Below are 20,994 nucleotides of genomic sequence, written 5' to 3' on the forward strand. Positions count from 1 at the left end.
CAAACCCGTTTGCCTGAAGTCCTGCCTCCTCCCGGCCCAGGCCTCGTGAGCAAAGTGTGAGCATGTTTGTATGCCTCGTGAGTCAGCCCAAGGTGCAGCTCTCCCACTCTAGTTTGTCCAGGGTTTTGCGGGGAAATGGCCGGGGCAAGGGTGTGTGCGTGGCAGCTGCTCCCCCTGATGACCACAGGAGGGTCTTCCCGGGGCCTCCCTCTGTTCAGCGCTCCGCCTGCCAGCGTCGAAGTCAAGAGTGCCAAGGATGTGCTTTCTAGAGACCGGCCAGGTTCACTGTGGCTTCTTCTTCCTCCTCCTCCCCAGAGTCACCGGAACCTCTCTCAGCTGCCCAACTTTGCCTTCTCCGTCCCTCTGGCCAATTTCTTTCTGAGCCAGCAGGACGATATCTCAGAAGCCGAGTCCAGCCGAGCCCACGAGGAAGCCTCCAGCCTCATTCGGCAGGCACTGGTCATGTTTCCAAGCGGTGAGTCAGGAGTGGTGGTAGGTAGTGCTCCCTCTAAGCTGAGTGAGTGTGAGCTACCTCGTAGGTTTTTTAGCCTCCGGCGCTCACATTTTTGTCTCCACTCAGGAAGGACGGGGCTCCAGAGCAAACTAATTTACGCAGCGGCCAAGTCACCCACTCACAACTTTCATGCCATTATGCTCAAAAAGCAGAATTTTTGCTCACAAGACTCCATGACTTAGAGGGAGAATTGGACCAGTGTTCTCTCCAAGCTGAGTTCGTGTGAGCTAGCTTACAGGTTTTTTAGCCTCCGGCTCACACATTATTTGTCTTAGCCCAGGAAGCACGGGGCTCCAGAGCAAACTAATTTACGCAGCGGCCAAGTCACCCACTCACAACTTTCATGCCATTATGCTCAAAAAGCAGAATTTTTGCTCCCAAGACTCCACAGCTTAGAGGGAGCATTGGGGCCATATAGATACTTGGCTGGACCCTGGAAGGGAAGCCGGAGGGCTGTCTATGCCCAGAGCCCCAGGAATACACCTTCTGGGACCCCACGCAACAGAGAGCTTAACGTGGACGTGGGGGCCGGATCACTTGAGAAATAGAAACAAAATAGAGATGATGAGAAGGAGGGGGGCGCACTGGCCACTCCGGGGTGGGGGTGGGGGGTGTCTTGGCCCATCAAAGAGAGGCTGAATTTCTTCGTCCCCAGAGGGAGGTCTGCAGTGGAAGAAGGCGCTTGGGGAGGGGGCCAGGTCTCCTTCCTCGGGGTTTCCCCCAGCAGTCGGGCTGCCCTCTGCGGGGGCGGAGGGGGAGGGCTCTTTTGAGAGCCAGAGAAGTCTCGGGGGGGGGGCAGGAGGGTGGGGTGGGACTTCAGCTGGTTGCCTGCAACTTGATAAAAGCAGCCCCCGCTCAGCAAAGGGGTGGGAGAAGAAGGTGTCACGTGGATTCATGCCCCCTGGGAAGAAAGAGCCAGTGATGTGGTGCCTGTCCGCCCGCCCGGGTTGCCCTTCTCTGTGAATGAAGCCCTGTGTCTTCCCACTGCGTGGCTGGCTCAGGAAGACAGCAGCAGCAGCAGCACCACGAAACCACAGATGAGGGCATCTGCTTTCATCCCCGTTTCTCGTGACCCACTCTCGGTGTTGCTGGCCACGCCTGCCCTCCAGGGCGCTGTCCGGATGTAGACAGCTGCTGCACATGAGGGCCCCCTCCTCATTGGCACCCTGCTGTTGCTGCTGCCGCCACTTTCACCCTGGGGAGGGGACAGGCCAACTTTCCTTCACCCCACCCCACCCTTCGTGTTTGCTGAACAAACAACTGTTTGGCTTTGTAGGCGAGAATATCCATTGCACCGAAGGCGAAGGGTGTCCAGTTTTTGTGTACCCACGACAAAGAACATTCTTTCAGAGTTTCTTGGCACAGTGGCTTAAACACTGGCGGGACACGGGGGTTGTTGGCTGTGTTTTCCTTGCTTCCATTTAATTGGTTGGGCCAAGAAGTGCAGCTGCCCATGTGACTGGATCCTATTCCTGGTGGATTCCGTCGGCTCAGAGCCTGGTTTGAGGGAAGGTCTTTGGGGGCTCTGCCTGTTTGATGAGGCCTGCGTTCCACCCCCACGGCCCCATCACTAGCCCAGTGCTCTGTCTATCTAGTACTGCTCATACGGCAATCACCTTAAGCAAAAATCAGAACCAAAGAAAATATTTTTAAAAGACCTTAGTATTATTTCTCTTCCATTTGATTATTGCCAGTTTGGTGTCGTGGTTAAGTGCGCGGACTCTAATCTGGGAGGACCGGGTTTGATTCCCCACTCCGCCACTTGCACCTGGCTGGATGACCTTGGGCAAGCTGTAGTTCTGATAAGAGCTGTCCTTGAAAAAGAGCAGTTTCTGTCAAGAGCTCTCTCAGCCCCACCTACCTCACAGGGTGTCTGTTGTGGGGAGGGGGGAAAAGGAGTTTGTCAGTTGCTCGGAGACTCCTTTGGGTAGTGAAGGGCGTGGTATAAATCCAATCTCTTCTTCTTCTTCTTCTTCTTCTATTGCGCCTATGAATTTTGCCACTGAGAGGGTGATCATTGGCATCCGATAGTGGCCGTGCCACCTAGGCTTGCACATTTAGCATTTCCGTACCTTTAAGTAAAGGGGTGACTAAATGTGCTGTTTTAGGAGCCGTTCCCAACAGTCAGGGCAGAACCTGCCTGGGACTGGCTCGTTCAGCCTCCAGGAGCTGCAGCTCCTCGGCAGGGCTCTTCCCTGACTCTTCGTCCCCCTTGCAGTGCTGATGCCTCTGCTGGACCTCTGCAGCGTGCAGCCGGATGCGACGGTGGCTTCCCACGCCTTCTTTGGACCAAATGCCCAGCTCAGGTACGGCACGCGTTTGGTGATCCTGAGGACGTTTGCATCCAGCCGGGCGTGAAGCGACGCAGTTGGAGCTCAGCTGCCGGTGGGGAGGGGCCCCGGGGCTCAGTGGCAGAGCGTCTGCTTGGCAGGCCGGGCGGTCCCCCGGCTTCACTCCTGGCACCTCCCGTTGAAGAGACCAGGCGATGCGAAAAGCCTCTGCCCGATCCCCCCTAGCAGCCTGAGCAGGCAGTGCTGAGCTTGTGGGACCGAGGGTCTGGTTCCGTGGAAGGCAGCTCCATGCAAGCTGAGGCTCCTTGGAGTCAGGTTTGGAAGTCTGATCGGGGGGGGGGGGGGGGGGGGTTTCGGAAAGGGAGGTGCTTCAGAAACAGGGCGGGATGCGGGGAGGATTTGCCTGGCCATACCTGGGAGACCAATCCGGGGGAGGGGCCGCCATCCGCAGCCAAGCTCTGCTCTGTCTCTGGCTGCCCGGTGGCAGAATCCTTCCCCGGGGCTTCCCCCCCCTCCTCCAGCCTCCTCTTTGCCCACCCCTGCAGTTCGCCTCCTGCCCTGAACCAGCTGGTGGCGCTCTACGTGGGGCGCACGCACGCCCTGTGGAAGGACCCGGCGGTCATGGCCTGGCTGGAGACCAACGTGCACGAAGTCCTGCGGGTGGTGGATGCCCACAGCCCCGTCTTGGAGGAGGCCGAGCAGAAGTGAGTCTGGCTGAGTCTGTCGGGACGGAGCTGCCCTGGCTGGCGTGTTTCCCCGCTCTCGTGCAGAGGGCTCCCTGCCACGGTTCTGGCCGTTGGCCCCATTCCGGAGCCAGTTTGGTGTGGTGGTGAAGTGCGTGGACTCTAATCTGGGAGAACTGGGTTTGATTCCTCACTCCTCCACTTGCAGCTGCTGGGTGACCTGGGGCAAGCCCTAGTTCTGACAAGAGCTGTCCTTGAAAGGGCAGGTTCTCTCAGAGCTCTCTCAGCCCCACCCACCTCCCAGGGTGTCTGTTGTGGGGAGGGGAAGGAGTTTGTAAGCCACCCTGAGACTTCTCTGGGTAGTGAAGGGTGGGGTAGAAATCCAATCTCTTCTCCTCTTCTTCATTGCATCCTGCCCCCTTGTGCTGCGAGGAGACTGAGCCGAGGGGCCATAGCAGACTGTGTTGTGCAGCCGCTCGCCCTGGGAGGGGACTCCGTCTGCCACCTACTTTGCTGGGGTTGGGGCCCTGAAACTGATTTTTTTATTTGGGTCTCTCCCAAGTCAGCCAGGCTTTGCCGTCTGCAAGGTCACAGGGCAGCTGGTTCTGGCGGCCTGGAGCCAGCCCTGGAGGGCCCCGGCAAAAGGTTCGAAGGAAGCCTTTGAGGAAACAGAGCTGGCCAAGAGAAGAGGTCATGTGTGTTCCACGGTTCTCTTGCTGAAGCCGCTGGTTGACACTTTCTTTCCCGTTGGGTCTGCAGGCGGAAGGTGCGGTACCAGAGTGCTCCTAGGAACATCTACCGCCATGTGATCCTCTCAGAGATCAGGGAAGCCACTGCAGCGCTGCCTCCGGTGAGGGGTCAAAGTGGGGTATTGTTGGCACCTGGGCCGGGCACCCCTCCTTCCTTGCCCTGACTCCCGAGCCTCCCCCTGGCCCTTCTGGCCTTGCTGCTGCATCCCAGGCAGGCCCATCTTGAGTAGGCTTTGCCCAGCCCTGTTGCCGGAGGTCTGGTCACAGGAGGTGTCTGGGATTGTTCCAGAAGCCTCAGCCGTGCCCCTGAGCTGCGGCCTCTCCCCAGAGTCCGCCTCCAGAGCTGGTTCGGCTGCTGCTTGCCCAGAAGAAAGCCACGCCCGCAAGAGGGCTCAGGGGTCTTGGCAGCTGGCCTCTCTCCTGTGCATCCAGCATAGCCCAGAGTGCCCCGGGGGGCCAGAGTGGCACTGAGCGGCAGAAGCAGAGCTGACTGGGGGAGGGGCGCTGCAGGGAGAGGGAGGGGGGGGAGGCGGGGAGGAGGCTGCATCCAGGCCACGGAGGAATCATCGCAGAAGGAAGTGGGCAGTGGTCCCTGGCAAACCGGCCTGGAGAGGAGTGGCGGGTGGGGGCGAGGGGGAAATGGCTCTGGTTTTCTACCACAGCTCTGACCTGGTCGTTGTTTGCGTCCCTCTCTAAAGGAAGTGACTTCTCAGCCTATCATGGGGTTTGATCCGCTGCCGCCTCTGGACTCCATTGTGTCCTACACTCGCCCAGAAAGGTAGCCCTTGTTGCTGTGCCTCAGTTGTCTCTTTGGGGGGGGGGGGGGCAGGGGGGGGGCGGGGCCTGGATGCTGAGTGCCTCCCCGGGGCTGGACTTGCCCAGGACTTTCTAAGCCTTCCTCTCTTTGACCTGAGTCAGGAGTGGCAACCATTTCGGGTGTCCCTCCAAACATTGTCCCTCCTGTAGAGTGAGTACTTCTCCCGAGTACAGACCCACCTGCGGAAAGGTGTATCCTGCCACCTTTTTGTGGGAAGGGTCGAGATCCGTGCACGACCCAACTTGCTGTGCCTGTCTCCCCTTTTGCAGGGCAGATCGTCCAGCCAACGAAAGCGCTTTGTCCCTCTTCTTTCGCTCGCTGCTGCCAAACTTCAACTTACAGGTATCTGGCACGTGGCAGCCACTGGGCTGAGCCCAAAGCCTGTTTATGTCTCCATCTTCGGGGGGGGGGGGGGCGGGGAGGCCTGGCAGTTGTTGTTGCACCTCCCGTGCACCATGCAGCAGCCCGGTCAGGGTGCAGCGAGTCAGTCAAATTCTCTTAGCTCCCAGATGTCCTGCAGGCTGTGCTAAGAGAAGGGGTGGTTAGGGTTCCTATAGAAGAGAGATGGGCATCTGGTGGCCTGCAGGGCAAATTTTGGTTTGGGTGCAGGAAAGATATTTTGCCCAGTCTCAGCAGTGAGTTAAAACCGCCTTGAGTCCGTCACGTGCGTAGTCTCATGCAGCTGTTTGTCCCTTTTGGGAGGGGGGCGTGTCTTTGGGAGAGCGCTTGTTGCCTTGGCTTCCCTTGGGGCACAGGCAATGCTCCCTCTAAGCTGTGGAGTCTTGTGAGCAAAAGTTCAACTTGGTGAGCTGCCGGCATTAAAGTTGTGAGCGGGCGATTTGGCTACTGCATAAATCAGCTTGCTCTGGAGCCATCCCTTCTTGAGCTAAGACAAAAATGTGAGCGTCGGAGGCTAAAAAACTGTGAGCTGGCTCACACTCACTCAGCTTAGAGGGAACACTGGGCCCAGGGGCCCTAAGGTCAGGCTCCTTGAAGGGCTGCAGAGGATGTAGGGCTTGGCTTCAGACACAGGAAGGGAAAAGAAGCTCTCGGTCTTCTGGACCCCATGTACCGGTGGGCACATCCAGGCCAACTGATTGGTTGTTCTTTGGGGCTGGCGTTGGGAGGGGTTGGCGTCCACACAAGCAGAAGTGGGGGTCCACGTCAGCAGTGGGCTGAGGACCAGACAAGGGGAAATGGTAGCTAAGCAGGTTATGTCTTGGCTCACTGCTCCGGCCCTGACGAGGTTTATGTAGGGCGTCCAGCCAACTGGGAGAGGAAGTGGGGCTCCTGTATCCGTCTTCTTGCTTTTGTCTGCCCCCCCCCTCCCCAGACAGAGGCAACTGCCAGCTGCTCTGCCCTCCTCCGGGGCGCAGACGTCTCATGGTGTGTTGCCTTTCAGGGAGAAGTCGGAGCTGCTGGCGCAGAGGAGCCGGGTGCAGGGCAGGACCTGAACCAGGGGGTGAACAGGCTGATGGCAGCCATGCGGGACATGCTGGCCAACATCCAGTTCCAGGAGCCGCCGCGTGACGACAATCCTGAGGGGGACGGTGGGGAGTGGGACTGACCCCGAGCCCCCGGCCCCCCCTCCCCTGTAACCTCCCTTGTTGTGTAATAAACAGGCCAAAGCAGCAGGAGGAAGAGGAGGGGGGGTCTCTGTGCCTGCCCCACTCACACGCTGGATCCTCTGGCTCAGGGGTGGAGCAGGCGCTTTGCGTGGAGAGCGACTTCCCGGCACAGAGGCCGTTGAGCTAAGTGGACCCCCGGGAATAAGGGCTCCGGGCTCCGTGGTGGAGGCCCTGCTCCACATGCGGGGAGTTCTGGGTGCAAGCGGAGGTCTGGGGAGGCACCGATGCTTCTCCTGTGTCCCCTCACCTCACTTTGCATCTCCAGAGAGGCTCATGGAGGAAATGTTGCCTTGAGATCCATAGCCTGTCCCATCCCAAGAGTTTGTGCAGTGATGCTGATTCTGCTCGATGAGGCAGAGGGGTGTAGCAGTTAGGCGGTGTGGGCCTGGGTTCACATCTGTACTGGCGGTGTGGGCCTGGGTTCACACCTGTACTTGGTCCCAGTCTCTTTCTTGCAGGGTAGTTGTGAGTATAAAATGGTGAAGGAAGAGAGGTATGTGTCCCTCCCGCCTTTGGAGGGCAGGTGCAATGCAACCACACTGGGTGAAGTTGGGGGTCGCTTTTAGAGGCCCAGAAAATCCCCTGGCTGTCATGCAAGCTCTGTTGGGTACTTGGCCGAAGTAGGGAGTGGAGGTGGTCAACTAAATTCTCGGTCAGTAACGTGCTGGCACTGCGAGGGCGGCCACTGCTCCTCGGTCTGTGGGTATGTTCCTGGTTTTCCTCTTCTGAACATCCGACGCAGCACCTGGGGGACCACCTGCTGGTGCAGCTCACGTGAGCAGCAGTTCTGCACTGACTGTGACTACCGAGAGAGGGAAGCTCCCTGCACAGAAAGAGCCGCTGTGCTGGAAGTCTGGCCGGGCCTGTGAAGCCACCCAAATCTTTACCTTGGGGTCCAGCTGCCCTGGGAAGATGGGTGCTACAGTCATCCCAAAGCCAGGATTATTTTCCTTTCTGAGGAAATGTTGGTCTTCATGTGGAAGGTCAAACAAGGTATGGATAACAGGCACAGTAAACTAAATAAATCAGACCCGAAAGAAACTGCAATAGTGCGCTAAATATCCATATGGTACAATATATTATTCAATGTTCACAGAATCTCAACAAGTGTACAAAAATAAGTTTAAAGGATCATCATGGTAGAATTCATAGCTGTTAACGATGTTCTCCGGAATGACGTATCGTTTCATTGGGACTTCTTCTGAACAACAACGTCTCTTTACTGGTACAACATCAGTTGATGTCTGGAGAGTAGCCTCTTCTTCAAAGACTTCCAAACTAGGTGGCTAGTAGCCTTCCGACAAATTTGCCCGTTCAGAACGCATTGAGCTAAATGACTACAATAGTTTGGAAGCCTTTGAAGAGGAGGCTACTGTCCAGACATCAACTGATGTTGTACCAGTGAAGAGACATCGTTGTTCAGAGAAAGTCCCAACAAAACAATACATCATTCCGGAGAACATCGTTAACAACTGTGAATTCTCCCATGATGATACTTTAAACTTATTTTTGTACACTTGTTGAGATTCTGTGAACACTGAATAATATATTGTATATCATACAGATATTTAGCGCACTACTGCAGTTTCCTTCGGGTCTGATTTATTTAGAAGGTCAAAGAAGAGCATGAATCCATAGGGCCTTTTCTAAATCGGGAGAATTTATGGGGGGAGGGGGGATCTGTTACCATAGCTTAAGCTTTCTTGAAGAGCTGTTCTTTTAGTTTGGCACCTTCCACCCACCCAGATTAGGAGAGCTGTGAAATTTCTGGGTTTGAGGGGAGGAAGGTGTGGCCGTTGCCAAGGTGAAGTCTAGTGCCTTAACTTCGTTGTGTTCGTCAGGTTTAATTTTAAAATCAAAACATTTTGGACATTTTTGTTTTAAAATTTTGTCTCTCACAAAGTTGTGTAGAATTTCAATTTTGCTTTCTCCCGTGTTGGGTTGGCATGAGAACTTGCAAACCAAGTAGGCGGATGAATTTCGTGTTTGGTGGGGGGAAGCCGGGTGTAACAGAACAGCCTTTTTCTTGCTTCTGGGACTCAGGCAGCCCCTTTGCCAGGGTCAGGACAAGTCAACTCACAGTCCTTGAAGCTGTTAGGAAGGATGAATGAAAGCTGAAGGTCAGGAAGGGTTAAATGTCCAGCCTGGACAGTCTTGTGAAGGCAGAGTTGCTGAGGGTGAAGAGCGCCTTGCCCCAATCCCTAATGCCCCAGGAGATATTTCCTGGAGAATTAGAAAAGGGGGAGATGGACTCAAGGGACTCAGTGCTCCCTCTAAGCTGCAGAGTCTTGTGACCAAAAATTCTACTTGGTGAACGACTGGCATTAAAGTTGTGAGCCAGCGATTTGGTTACTGCTTCAATTAGTTTGCCCTGGAGTCATCCTTCCTGAGCTGAGACAAAAATCTGTGAGTCGGAGGCTAAAAGACTGTGTGCTAGCTCACACTCACTCAGCTTAGGGGGAACACTGGTTGCAGTGGAAGAAAAAGACCATCCTCAAGTGACAGAAAGGCAGCCCAAGCGGGTGCTGGAGATAGCAGCTGAGAATGCGGCTGGGACTGAAATGGGATCAGAAGCCGCTCCTGAGCCACCCCGCGTTTCCCCTTTTCCACTCGTCCGACGTCAAGCCGGAAGCCTTTTCAGAACTGCTTCTGAGGACGTGGCAGCGCTCCCTCCTGGCAAGCCGGCCCTGCCCTTGTGCCCAGTGTGCTTGGCTCCCGGGCGCTGGTCCTTCAGCCTCTGATGCTGGAAGGTGGAACGGAGCTCTCCTGATCGGAGCCAAGTGCCAGGGAGGGCCTCTGCCAGCTTCTCCTGGCACTGAGGCCAAAGCGGCGCCCCTCCTGTTCCGTGTTCACACTTTGAAGTATAGCCTGTTGCAGCTCGGCTCTGAAAGGCCTCATTGATGAGGCTCGAAATACTTTTGCAGCCGGCTGGCCTAGAGGCAGTCCGGCAGCGTCCAGAGAGAGAGAAAGAGAGAGATGTTCATTCAACAGCTACTCTTGTTTGTTTGCCTCTCTCCGGCACCAGGAATGGCTGTTGCTTGAATGCAAGCGCCACTCCTGAAGTTTTCTAGGCAGCAGCAATTCTTGGAGTAATTGATGAAATGCATTTTAAGGGACCAAAGTGGTGCCTTTCCACTGAGTTGGCTCCACATTTTAAAAATATCTTATGCTGATGTGCACTGCAGGTGCTATATTGGAAGGCTTCCTTCTCTCGCAGGGGAGAGAATGCCTCTTTTAGAGGGGCAGCTGGCGTCTACCAACAGAGCATTTATTTTCTTCAAGTACTGTTCTCATGTGCATATTCAATGGATTAAAGCTCCTGATCTTGTTGATTCCGATTTTGTTACTCAGAACAGGAGGTAGCCCTGCAGTTCCTGAGAGGCCCAGAGAAGGGGATGTTTTGTGCCCCCCCCACTCCTTCTTTTTAGAATTATTATTATTATGAAGTTACAAGAAACTACAAACTTAACGATACAAAAAAGTGTGGTACAATTACAGTATGTGAGGTATACAGATAGCAGTAGAACGATAACCGTGATAATGAGGAAACATTAAAAAAAACCAAGCAATTTAGAACTTTGCTAATAGGAGACACGCTTGTCAACAAAAAATCGTAAAGCTCAGAGGCACTCTGCCTGCTAACCTGCGATTTCCTAGGTAGGTAGGTAGGTAGAGGTTTATTGTATAAAGCCATTGGCCGTTACAAAATACAGAATACAGCAAGACACTGATAAAAAGTTAAAAACCACTATTACAATCCAGGTTAAAATTGACTACCAATCATTAATAAAAAGATAATACAGATTTGGGCACCTTCAAGTAACCTGCCCCTTAGATCTAATCTTAGATGCTGCTGAAGCAAACAAGGAGACTCTGTGGGATAGATAAGAATCATTATCTGAAAGCACGAGCGCCGTCTTTTCAACTTCTGAGTATGCTTGCGTGGCCCATAGAAATCCTGCTAAAAATTTCTCTCTTGGAGTGCTGTATAGTGGACAGTAAAGCATGTCGTGAGGAAGGTTCTCCACCACCGGTTAACTAGGTTGGACAATGCAAACTGGGGAGGAAAACTGACCCTGCACCGTCCCAAGGAAGTGGTGGAGAAGAGTAGAAAAGAAGAGATTAGAGGTGAAGTAGTTGACGGTAAGCCAAAGTTTGGAGGTGTGAGGTCTTGCTTAGGAATCTTGTCAAAATCCCCCCCCCCCCCGCTCACTCCTGTGATGCCTGAGCGGCCTCCACCGGCAAGGAGGCTGCTCTGCTGACGAAATAGCACCTTGCAGGTCAACAAGGTTTTCAGGGTTCAAAGCTCTCAAGTCTGGCAGCGGAAGCCTTGCACGCACGCATGCCCCAAGAACCTTGTTGGTCTCTCAGGTGCTCGTGGACTCGGATCTAGCCGTTTGCTGTAGACCAGCAGGGCTCCCCTGTGCAACGGCTCTCCTGGGAGACTTGACGGCGAGAGTGACATACGTGGCAGGAAACGTCCTTCTGTGTTTCCCACAAGGCATCTGGTCCCGTTGATGGTTCAGTGATGCCTGTGCTGTGATCCTTGGAAAGGCTAAAGTGATCAGAACTGAAATGATAATTATTGCTGAATAAACTATGCTGATACATCCAGCAACTTGCTTGCGGCTTCTTTTGCTCCGGGGGGCGGGGCAAGGCCTGTGGGAAGCTGGAGCAGCGTTGGGCCTCTGTTCCTACGGGGAACCTCAAAGAGCACACCTTGCTTGACCGTGGGGGGGTGGGGGAGCAGTATCCATCCAGGTTCCACGTCTACATTTTGCCTTGTAGCCCAAGTCCAGTGTGAACTCCGAGGCACCCGGCTCAGCGGGCTGCCAGGGCCTGTGGGCGTTGTTCCACCAGAGCGTTGCTCTGACTGGCTGTCCTGTGTTTCTGTCTGTGGACTCATGGGGCAGGCTGAGCCCCTGAAGGCCTGGGGCCCTTCTTACATTACAGCCCTGTTCCCTTCACAGGGTTTGAGTCCCGTCTCTCACAGCCCTAGCCAGACACGAGGCTTGCAGGGCCAAGTCATCAACAGGCAAGAACACAAGAAAAACGGAGGGAGCTTGAGCACTCCTGCTTTGTGGCAGGAAAACTGGCTCTGATCTCCAGGAGTGCTGCCCTCGACATCCAAAGGGACCCAGGCCAGCTGCCACTGCCATGTTTTATCTGCAGCCCGTGGTCAAAGAAGCCCCCCCCCCCTTGCATCTGGCCCCTACGACTGTCCTGCTCCTTGCAGGGTCCGTTTGGTGCCTGGGGTGGGTTCTGTCCGTTCCTTTTGCAAGGGCTGAGGAGTGTGGCGGGCAGGTCCAAGCTCGTTTGCACAGAAGCAGCTGCCTGTTTGGGCAACCTAATGGGAATCTGGAGGATCCAGCCTCAGAGGGGGGTTGTGATCATTCTAATGTACTTGCGGTAGGAAATCTGTGTGAATAAGTAACGCGGGCCATGATCAGGCTAGGCCATTCTCCTGAGCTCTCGGAAGCTAAGCAGGGCCGGCCCTGGTTAGTCCTTGGGTGGGAGACCACCAAGGAAGTCCTGGGTTGCTGGGCAGAGGCAGGCCCTGGCAAAACAGCTCTCAACGTCTCTTGCCTGCATGGGGGCTCCCCTGCAGGCTGGCCTTGGGCACAGCTCGGCCACTCAGCAGCTGTCTGCATAGTTGCTCTGCTGCCCTGGGGGCTGGGACCAAGGGAGGTGGTCCCTTCTTGTATATAAAATTCATGTTTGTCTTTGCGATTGCCCGTGACGAGGAGAGTCATCTTAACATAGATGCACACATACACACAGAGGGACATGATTTGTTGTGGGGGTTTTCCTTGGGACCTTCCCTTCCGCCTTGATTTTTTGGCCCCCCTGAAGGCAGCCCGCCCATTCTTCACGGAGGTTCACCCATAACATAAGCACTGCTTATTTAGGTCGTCTCAGTGTTGGAAGGGACGCCCAGGGTCATCTGGTCCAGCCCCCTGCCAAGGCAGGAACGACGGCTGCAATGTGCCCAACAAGTAGGCATCCAATCGATAAAAACCTCCAGCTATGAAGAATCCACCACCTCACAAGGGAACCTGTTCCAGTGTTAAACGCACCTCGCCACCAGGGAGTTCTTTCTCAAGCTTACATGAAACCTCTTTTGCTGCAGTTTACATCCATTAGCCTGACTTTAGGCCGTTAAGGTGTTCAAACATCTTCATGGTGGAAAGGTACTATTAAGTTTTGACTGTGAATTCCCCCCACCCGGTGATTTTAGTGTCCAAGAAGCCCCATGAAGTTGCCGCAGCAGCAAGGGGTCCCATTTCATTGGTGTAATGGTTAAGTGCCCGGACTCTGATCTGGGAGATCCGGGTTTGATTCCCCCCACTCCTCCACTTGCTGCCAGCTGGGTGACCTTGGGCAAGCCGTAGTTCTGATAAGAGCTGTTCTTGAAAAAGAGCAGTTTCTGTCAAGAGCTCTCTCAGCCCCGCCTGCCTCACAGGGTGTCTGTTGTGGGGAGGGGAGGGGAAGGGAAAGGAGTCTGTAAGCTGCTCTGAGACACCTTCGGGTAGTGAAGGGCGGGGTATAAATCCAATCTCCTCCTCCACTTCTTCCTCTTCCTCCTCTTCCTTCTCCCAGTCCGACATCACAGTTGTGCTGCCATGTCTACCACCACTTGGGGCCCACATCCATAACCGTTTTCTGCCCCCCCACTGGCTCTGGCTGTTCTCTTTCCCCACTGCTGGTTCTGGTTCACCAGGCCACTGAGATGGTTTACTGGAGCAACCTGAAGGAGGAGACCAGGAGGATAAAAACGGGGCCTTGGGATTGACCCTGAGGCACACTTAAGGTGCCGTGCTCCCCTGGAAGGCCCGGGCTAGCTTGACCTTGTCAGACCTTGGACGCTTGGCAGGGTTGGCCCTGGTCAGTTATTGGTTGGGAGGCCACCAAGGAAGCCCAGGGTTGTCAAGCAGAGGCAGGCAATGGCCAACCACCTCTGAACATTCCTTGCCTTGAAAACGCTATGGGGTGGCCGTAAGTCAGTTGGGAACATAAGAACATCAGAGAAGCCAATGCTGGATCAGGCCAAAGGCCCATCCAGTCCAACACTCTGTGTCACACAGTGGCCAGAAATACCAGGTGCCCTCAGGAGGTCCAGCAGCGGGACTGGGACACTGGAAGCCCTCCCACTGTTGCTCCTCCCCAAGCACCGAGAATACAGAGCATCCCTTGCCCCAGACCGAGAGTTCCTATCTATACCTTGCGGCTAATAGCCACTGATGGACCTCTGCTCCAGATGCTTATCTAATTCCCTCTTGAAGCCATCCATGCTTGTAGCCGATGCCACCTCCTGTGGCAGTGAATTCCATGTGTTAATCACTCTTTGGGTGAAGAAGGACTTCCTTTTATCTGTTCTAACACGACCGTTCAGCAATTTCATTGAGTCCCCACTTGAGTTCTTGTATTGTGAGAAAGGGAGAAAAGGACTTCTTTCCCGACCTGCTCTATCCCATGCATAATCTTATAAACCTCGATCACGTCACCCCTCAGCCGTCGTTTCTCCAAGCTAAAGAGCCCCAAGTGCTTTAACCTGTCTTCATAGGGAAAGTGTTCCAACCCTTTTATCATTCAAGTTGCCCTTGTGACTTAGTGAGACTCCTCCACCACCACCAGCACCACCACATTTAAGGTGCAGTGGACTCGGCAGTAGTAAGGTCATGAGAGAGAATGTTCTAGAAATTGCTGGCCTAAATGGATGGGACAATATGTCGCCTGCGGAGGGGGTGACAGTGCCAGGCATGGTACTCTAAGGTCTGGGCTGAGACTGGCCCATGCCAGAATGTACCCCACCTCAGGGACAAAGAAGGTTGGGATAATCTAGTTCCCCCGCAGTGAAGGCACCTGCAGTCCAGACACTGAGGCCTCCTACGGAAGACTCAACAGCCATGGAGAGTCATGAGTTGCTGCTGGTCCCCCCCTTGCTTTCCAGGCCGTGGAGTGTGGAGGGCCAGGCCGTGGAGTGTGGAGGGCACCATGCCATGGGGACAGGAATGAAGGAGAAGACTCCCCCATGCTTCAAGGGCCGTTTCATAAGCTCTCTAGGCGGCTCAAAGCGCGTGCCGCCTGAGTTGCGATCATGTGGCTCACCCTCCGCCCCGTTGCCCAAAGGAGGAGCTGGGTTAGTTTCTTTGAAAAGAGGGCAGAGAAAGGGCTCTTTCTTTGCTACAAACTCCTGCTAATCAATTATTTTGGGCCAGAAACAGATAAAGCAACTGCATCATCAGAAGCAAAGCCAAGGAGGGCTTGGGAGTTGGAGCAGCTCTTCACCAGACAGAGAGAAAGGCAGAGAGACCGTCCCGTCCCTCCCCTTCTGGCTGCCCAAGAGAGAAAGAGTGGAGAAAGAGGATGACCGTCAGGGACCACTAAGGAGGAACCAAGGGCCCAGCAGAAGGCATTTCAAGTGTGTCGCACCGAGGAACCCACTCAGGAACAAAACGTACATGCAACAGAGCCTGCAACTTCAGCCTTTAGATTGGAGAACTTCTGGCCCTGCCTGTCTGTTCAGAGACAGACCCTTTTCCCTGGAAGGAAGACCTGGTGCCACAGATATCTCGGAGGGTCCACCAACTCAGGTGAGTTCCTGGGATGCGCTCCCTGTGCTTGTCTTCTCCAAACGCCAAGTAGTTATCCAGAGAAAAACGCCGTGCTGGGCTCTGATTGCTTTCCCTCGGTTTCCTTCTCCAGCCAGGACCCCGCAGAGTTGTTAGGATGCCCATGTCATCTCCCGCAATGCTGCTGCATGACCCCCCCAACGTCACAGCCGACGTTCCGGAAGCCAACGGGACCAACGGGACCTCCTGCGGCCACAAGCGCACCGTCGTCATTCCCAGCGAGCTCTTCCTGACGCTGGGCTTGCTGAGCCTGGTGGAGAACGTGCTGGTCATGGCGGCCATCGTCAAGAACCGGAACCTGCACTCGCCCATGTACTACTTCCTCTGCTGCCTGGCCGTCTCGGACCTCCTGGTGAGCATCAGCAACTGCGTGGAAACCCTCTTTATCCTCCTGATAGACCACCGGGTGATGATCCTGGAGGACGCCACGGCGCGCCACATGGACAACGTCATGGACGTGCTCATCTGCTGCTCCTTCATGGCCTCGCTGTCCTTCCTGGGCGTCATCGCCATCGACCGCTACATCACCATCTTCTACGCCTTGCGGTACCACAGCATCATGACCATCCAGCGGGCGGTCATCATCATCGTGGCCATCTGGGTGATCAGCACGAGCGCCAGCACCATCTTCATCGCCTTCGACGACAACAAGAGCGTGGTCCTCTGCCTGCTCACCTACCTGCTCTTCATGCTGACCCTCATCATGGGGCTCTACATCCACATGTTCGTGCTGGCTCGCCGGCACGCCCGGGCCATCTCCAGGATGCACCGGAAACACACGGCCCCCCAGGCGACGAGCATGAAGGGGGCCATCACCCTCACCATCCTGCTGGGGGTCTTCTTTGTCTGCTGGGGCCCCTTCTTCCTCCACCTGATCCTCTTTGTCACCTGCCCCACCCACCCCTTCTGCAACTGCTACTTCCAGTACTTCAACCTCTGCGTCATCCTGGTCATTTGCAACTCCGTGGTGGACCCCATCATTTACGCCTTCCGCAGCGAGGAGCTCAGGAAAACCTTGAAGGAGGTGGTGATGTGTCGCTGGTGAAGACGGGAGGGGAGGCTGGGTGTCGTCGAGGGGGGGGGCGCCCGAGGAGCAGGAGCTGGGGGGGCCTCCTGGCAACCTGACGGACAGCGCCCCCTGGCGCTCCGGGCTTGGCGAACCGTGCCAAGGAGGACGGAAGCCCTCCCACCGCTGGCGGAGGTGGGGAGAGAGTGTTGGGCGTGGCCTGTTTGGCTTTCTGGGGACCTGCGCAGTAGAGGCAGGGCTCAGATGCGGCGAGTCTTTCGTCTTTCCCCTGTTCCTGTTCCAGGCGACCGCGATCCCCCTCCCGCCCAGCAGAGAAGATGCTTTGGTGCCGTGCCCCCCTCCCGCCCCTGGGTTTCTGCCCAGCAGAGAAGATGCTTTGGTGCCGTGGTCTGCGTGTGATATCAGAGAACTCTGTGTGTGTGAGTGAGTGAGAGAGTTTTGCATGTCAAGGATCAGTCCAGGCCCTCCAGGGTCATCCCGGGTAACAGTAAAGAAGACTGTTTCTGAGCATGTACTGAGTTCGCGTCCCTTGCAAACCAGCCACACAGGCTCCATGCCTGTGTCCCTAGCAGAGGGGTGTCTGGCACTGGTGCCCCACCCATCCCCTTTCTAAGGACGCTGCGGCTGACGGTGAGCCAGCAAAGCTCCAGGCAGCAGCCAAGGCGCGTGTGCCTGCAGCCCTGGAGACTTTCCACAAGGAAGCCGCCCGCGGAACGATCCCTCCCTCTTCTGCTGGAACAGCTGCCAAGCATCCATTGCAGATGGGGTGATGTTGCCTGCTGTAACCACCAGAAATGCATCTCTCGTGGCTGCGCGGCGCAATGGTCAGAGAGCCAGACTAGGACTGATGGAAAGAGAGCCTGAATCCCCCCCCCCCCTGCCATGAAGCTCACTGGTAACTTTGGGTCAGTAATTTCTTCTGCCTAACCTACCTCACAGGGTTGTTGTGAGGGTAAAATGGGGGGTGGGGGAGAGAGCTCCATATGCCTCCAGGAGGTCTGTGCAGGATCGGCAGAACAGAAATGACAAAGGAAGATACTGCAAACCGGCATGTCACAAATAAGTTAAACTCCCCCCCCCCCCAATGTGGGCCCTGCACAGAAATGCCGCTCAGGGCTGACATGTTCGGGTTCCCAGTTGAGAGTGCATGCTGCAGGGTCTCGGAGCATCGCTTCCTCCCCCCTCCCCGAGGTGGGTGTCCATCCCACCCCCACTGCTAGACAAGGCTTTGTGTTTTGGCCCCAGAATGGAGCTAACCTGGACTCAAAGATCTGTTAGATGGGATACAAGCTTATCCAGGAAAACTGTGCCTTGATATTGGCATATCCTTCCTCACAGGGTTGTTGTGAGGATAAAACTGAGAAGAGGAGAATGATGTAAGCTGTTATGGGACTCCACGGGAGAGAAATGAAAGATGTAAATGAAATAAAGAACAAATGAGCCACAGGTCTAATCGACCTAGGCCAAACTTAATGTTACAGTAGAAAAGAGTAAGAGTCCAGGAGCACCTTAAAGACTAACCAAATTTGTGGCAGGGGAGGAGCTTTTGGGAGTCTGAAGAAGTGAGCCGTGACTCACAAGAGCTCATACCCTGTGTGGAACACCCCTGTCCCCACTCTGAGTTTTAAAAGTGTGGGTTTTCTCTCTCTCTGGAAGGGACAGGGAGCCAGTTCAAATACCTGCCTTATTATTACATTTATACGTATGCTAACAGCCCAGGTAGAAAAACTAACTAAGGCCTTTAGTGCCAGGACTGGCCCGTAGCCAGGATTTCTAAAGTCAGGGGGCATTTCAATTCCTTAGGGGGCACTGGCTAATCGAACGAAAGGTAATTTAATTCAGTTTCTGGGGGAAATAGAGAGGTGCTGCCTGGCTCCCCATGGCCACCGTAGCTGGCCCTCCATGCCAGACGGCTGAGCAGGAATACTCAGCTCCTTCCCTGCACCCGCCACTGCTCAGAGAGCCCTTGGCTGGATGGGAAGTCGTGGGGCCTTGCCGGTAAGTCAGGGGACCTAGCCCCGAGAGGCACCACCGTAGCTACGGGCCTGTGCCAGGAAGTCTCCAGGTGATTCCTGGAGATTTCCCAGAAGGTTTCCCAGGAGGGCTCCCAGGATGCACCTGTGAACCTGGGAGGACTGGCTCAAGAGGGTGGAGGAAGTGATGTAAATGAGGTGGAGACACGGGTTTATGACTCCGGTTGCAAAAACAGTAAAAGACAAAATAAAGTAAAATCGAATGGACAGATAAACAAATGGGGCCATAATGAGCATTGCCAGAAAGAAACAACCAGTAAAAGGCTTGGCTCATGTTGTGTTTTTAAAGCCTTGTCTATTATTACAGTAGGAGGGCTTCTAGTGTCCTGGCCCCACTGGTGGACCTCCTCAGAGCACCTGGTATTTTTGGCCACTGTGCGACTGTGGGCCATTGGCCTGATCCAACATTGGCTCCTCTTATGCTCTCTTAGGTGGTTATGCCTGATAAAAGCCCTTGTTCTGCGGAGCATGGGTCTCTTGATGCTGATTTTTCAAAGGGAACAGACTTCTGTCCGATGGTCAGTCATGGCGGCCGTCTTTTGCTGACCATGTGGTCTCCCAGGTTAATTAATGGGGCTAGAGAGGAACCTTGTAACTTTTTAGACTCATTAGTGCCTGCTCTATTTTAACACCAGTGAAGGTATATGACCAATTTTCTTTTGAAATCTGTTTGCTGATCTAGTGCTGTGCTTAAGGTTGCTTGTAAATATTTTAATTTCAATAAATCTTTTTTTTTTTTACTTTGGAGGTTGGTTCTCAGTCTCTGTAGTTTCCCCCACCGCCTCAGATATGCCAGTGCAAGAGGGGGGGCCCCAGGTAGCGAGGAAAGCAGTCAGTGTCCGCGTGGCTATTCATCCAGGGGAGCCCCAAATTTGTGATGGGTTCCAATGGTAGCCAGTCGCTGGGTAGCAGGAGACACTGAGGCAAGGCCTCTGAGCTTGGAAGGGGAGCCGAAGGTCCTGATCTCTTCCGTGGGAAATCCCTGGAGTGAACAGGTGGTGGCAGTGAGTTACCCTAGTGGAAAGGGGGCGTAATCCCCTCCAGGAGTTGGCAACACCAAGGGGGGTGGGTAGAGCAGGGTCTGCAAGTCAAAACAGGCCTGGTCTGCCACACCCTGCTGCATCTTCCCCATTGGCAACTTTTATTTTGATTTTCATTAAAACTGTTGTGAGGGGGCTTGGGGGGGCACCAGCTACTTAAATGGGGGGAAGCTTCCTGCCCCCCCCCAGCAAGGGCAGCCCTTCCCCGTGGAGCATCTGGCTCCCTCTCTCCCCGAGGAGTTCCAGTGCCCTTTTCTTGTGTTGCTGCACCGGGGGCAGCCTGACCTCCACCCTTAAAAAAGCAGAAACTGCTAGGAAAAACACCATCAAGAAATGCCCTAGCGTTCATAGTGTGAAGAGAGAATCGTAAGTTGTCAGGAGAAATGGATGAAATCAGGTTCCAACGACACAGCCGGCAAACTGAAGAAGTTGATGGAAACGTCTAAGTATCTGGAATGGGCGTTTTTGCGAAGGTTGCTGTTGAAAATGTTTTGAAAACATGGATTCCTCCTACTGAGTTGAATGGACTACTTGGACTTGTATTTATCTTTGAAGAAGGAAGCATTGAACTCTATGCCTCGTTTATAGTATTCGTATGCACTTATTTTGATGTTGTGGCCCCACCAACTTTATAATTGTTAAATATAGTTTATATATTTTGGCATTTCTTGATGGTGCTTTTCCTGGCGGTTTTTGCTTTTTTAAAAATCTTTGTGATGCCAGGTTTCCCAGCTTTTTGGATCTGACCTCCACCCCCACAGGAAAGAACACAGAGACAAACTTCCGAAAAGCAGTTTAGGGGGTATTGATTGGGGACAGATGGCTGCCCATCAGAGCCTCCCCCAAAGAAGCAGCTTCAAGATACTCCCTGCAGGTTTCCCAGAGAGAGAGTCTCCTGAAGGTCTTGCCAGGCGGAGGCTAGAGACCATTTGTGCGGCAGGGCACCTGGCTGGACCTTTGAGGGTGCGTCTCTGTTGGGGTTTTTGAGAAAAATAAAACTTCGTTTTCAGCAGAGATAAAATAGCTTAGCAATGCCAGAGTAAAATAATTCAGACCCAGAGTCCATGTGTGTTTAAAATATAAAGTTTTTACTACAATCTAGCATAGGGAAGGGTAACTGGGATGAAAATAACAACAGAGCTAAATAGCTACGTCTTCACACTACAACGACTAGACTAGAAGAGAGGTAATGGCTGTTCTTCTTGCTGCTTCAGAACTCCAAAAACAAAGACGGGAAGAGGAGCCATAAAATGCTAAGACACTTTGACACTTTGCTTCCAATGAAACTCCTAGATCAGGAAGAATTTTCCCGGGCTCCTAGCATCTAACAAGCATTGGCTAAATGAAACACATGTGACTTCCTGTGACAACACAAACAAACATTTAACCCCAGATACACTGAAGTGTTTTTAACGTGTAATACCCAACAGTCTCTCAGCCCACCTGCAGCCTCAAGGGGCACAGCGGGAAGGCCTGGGAGGATGCGGCAAGTGTTGCAGGCCAGAAGGTCCAGAAGTTAGAGGCACAGAAGCCCTGCTGGGAGAGATGGGTGGAGGGGAGGTCACAGCAAACATCCACA

At 54.2% G+C, this 20,994-nt stretch overlaps 2 protein-coding genes across 2 annotated transcripts in view; both read left to right on the forward strand.

The window, feature by feature from the left end:
* The window catches only part of TCF25 (transcription factor 25 (basic helix-loop-helix)), a 19,960-nt gene extending 12,229 nt beyond the window's left edge, over positions 1-7,731 (forward strand). The window contains exons 12-18 of the mRNA XM_015406708.1: positions 316-475; positions 2,733-2,820; positions 3,351-3,509; positions 4,248-4,338; positions 4,936-5,015; positions 5,324-5,396; positions 6,457-7,731. Of these exons, the coding sequence (XP_015262194.1) occupies positions 316-475; positions 2,733-2,820; positions 3,351-3,509; positions 4,248-4,338; positions 4,936-5,015; positions 5,324-5,396; positions 6,457-6,621 (816 nt within the window). The 3' untranslated portion in view covers positions 6,622-7,731. The remainder of the gene's footprint in view (positions 1-315; positions 476-2,732; positions 2,821-3,350; positions 3,510-4,247; positions 4,339-4,935; positions 5,016-5,323; positions 5,397-6,456) is intronic.
* A 7,681-nt stretch (positions 7,732-15,412) lies between these two features.
* Positions 15,413-20,994, forward strand: part of TUBB3 (tubulin beta 3 class III) — an 18,161-nt gene continuing 12,579 nt past the window's right edge. Inside the window, exons 1-4 of the mRNA XM_015406707.1 lie at positions 15,413-16,356; positions 16,706-16,755; positions 18,380-18,399; positions 20,277-20,289. Of these exons, the coding sequence (XP_015262193.1) occupies positions 15,413-16,356; positions 16,706-16,755; positions 18,380-18,399; positions 20,277-20,289 (1,027 nt within the window). The remainder of the gene's footprint in view (positions 16,357-16,705; positions 16,756-18,379; positions 18,400-20,276; positions 20,290-20,994) is intronic.

The sequence above is a fragment of the Gekko japonicus genome, unplaced genomic scaffold, assembly GCF_001447785.1.
Source record: "Gekko japonicus isolate JY-2015 unplaced genomic scaffold, Gekko_japonicus_V1.1 scaffold386, whole genome shotgun sequence".
NCBI classification, from domain to species: domain Eukaryota; kingdom Metazoa; phylum Chordata; class Lepidosauria; order Squamata; family Gekkonidae; genus Gekko; species Gekko japonicus.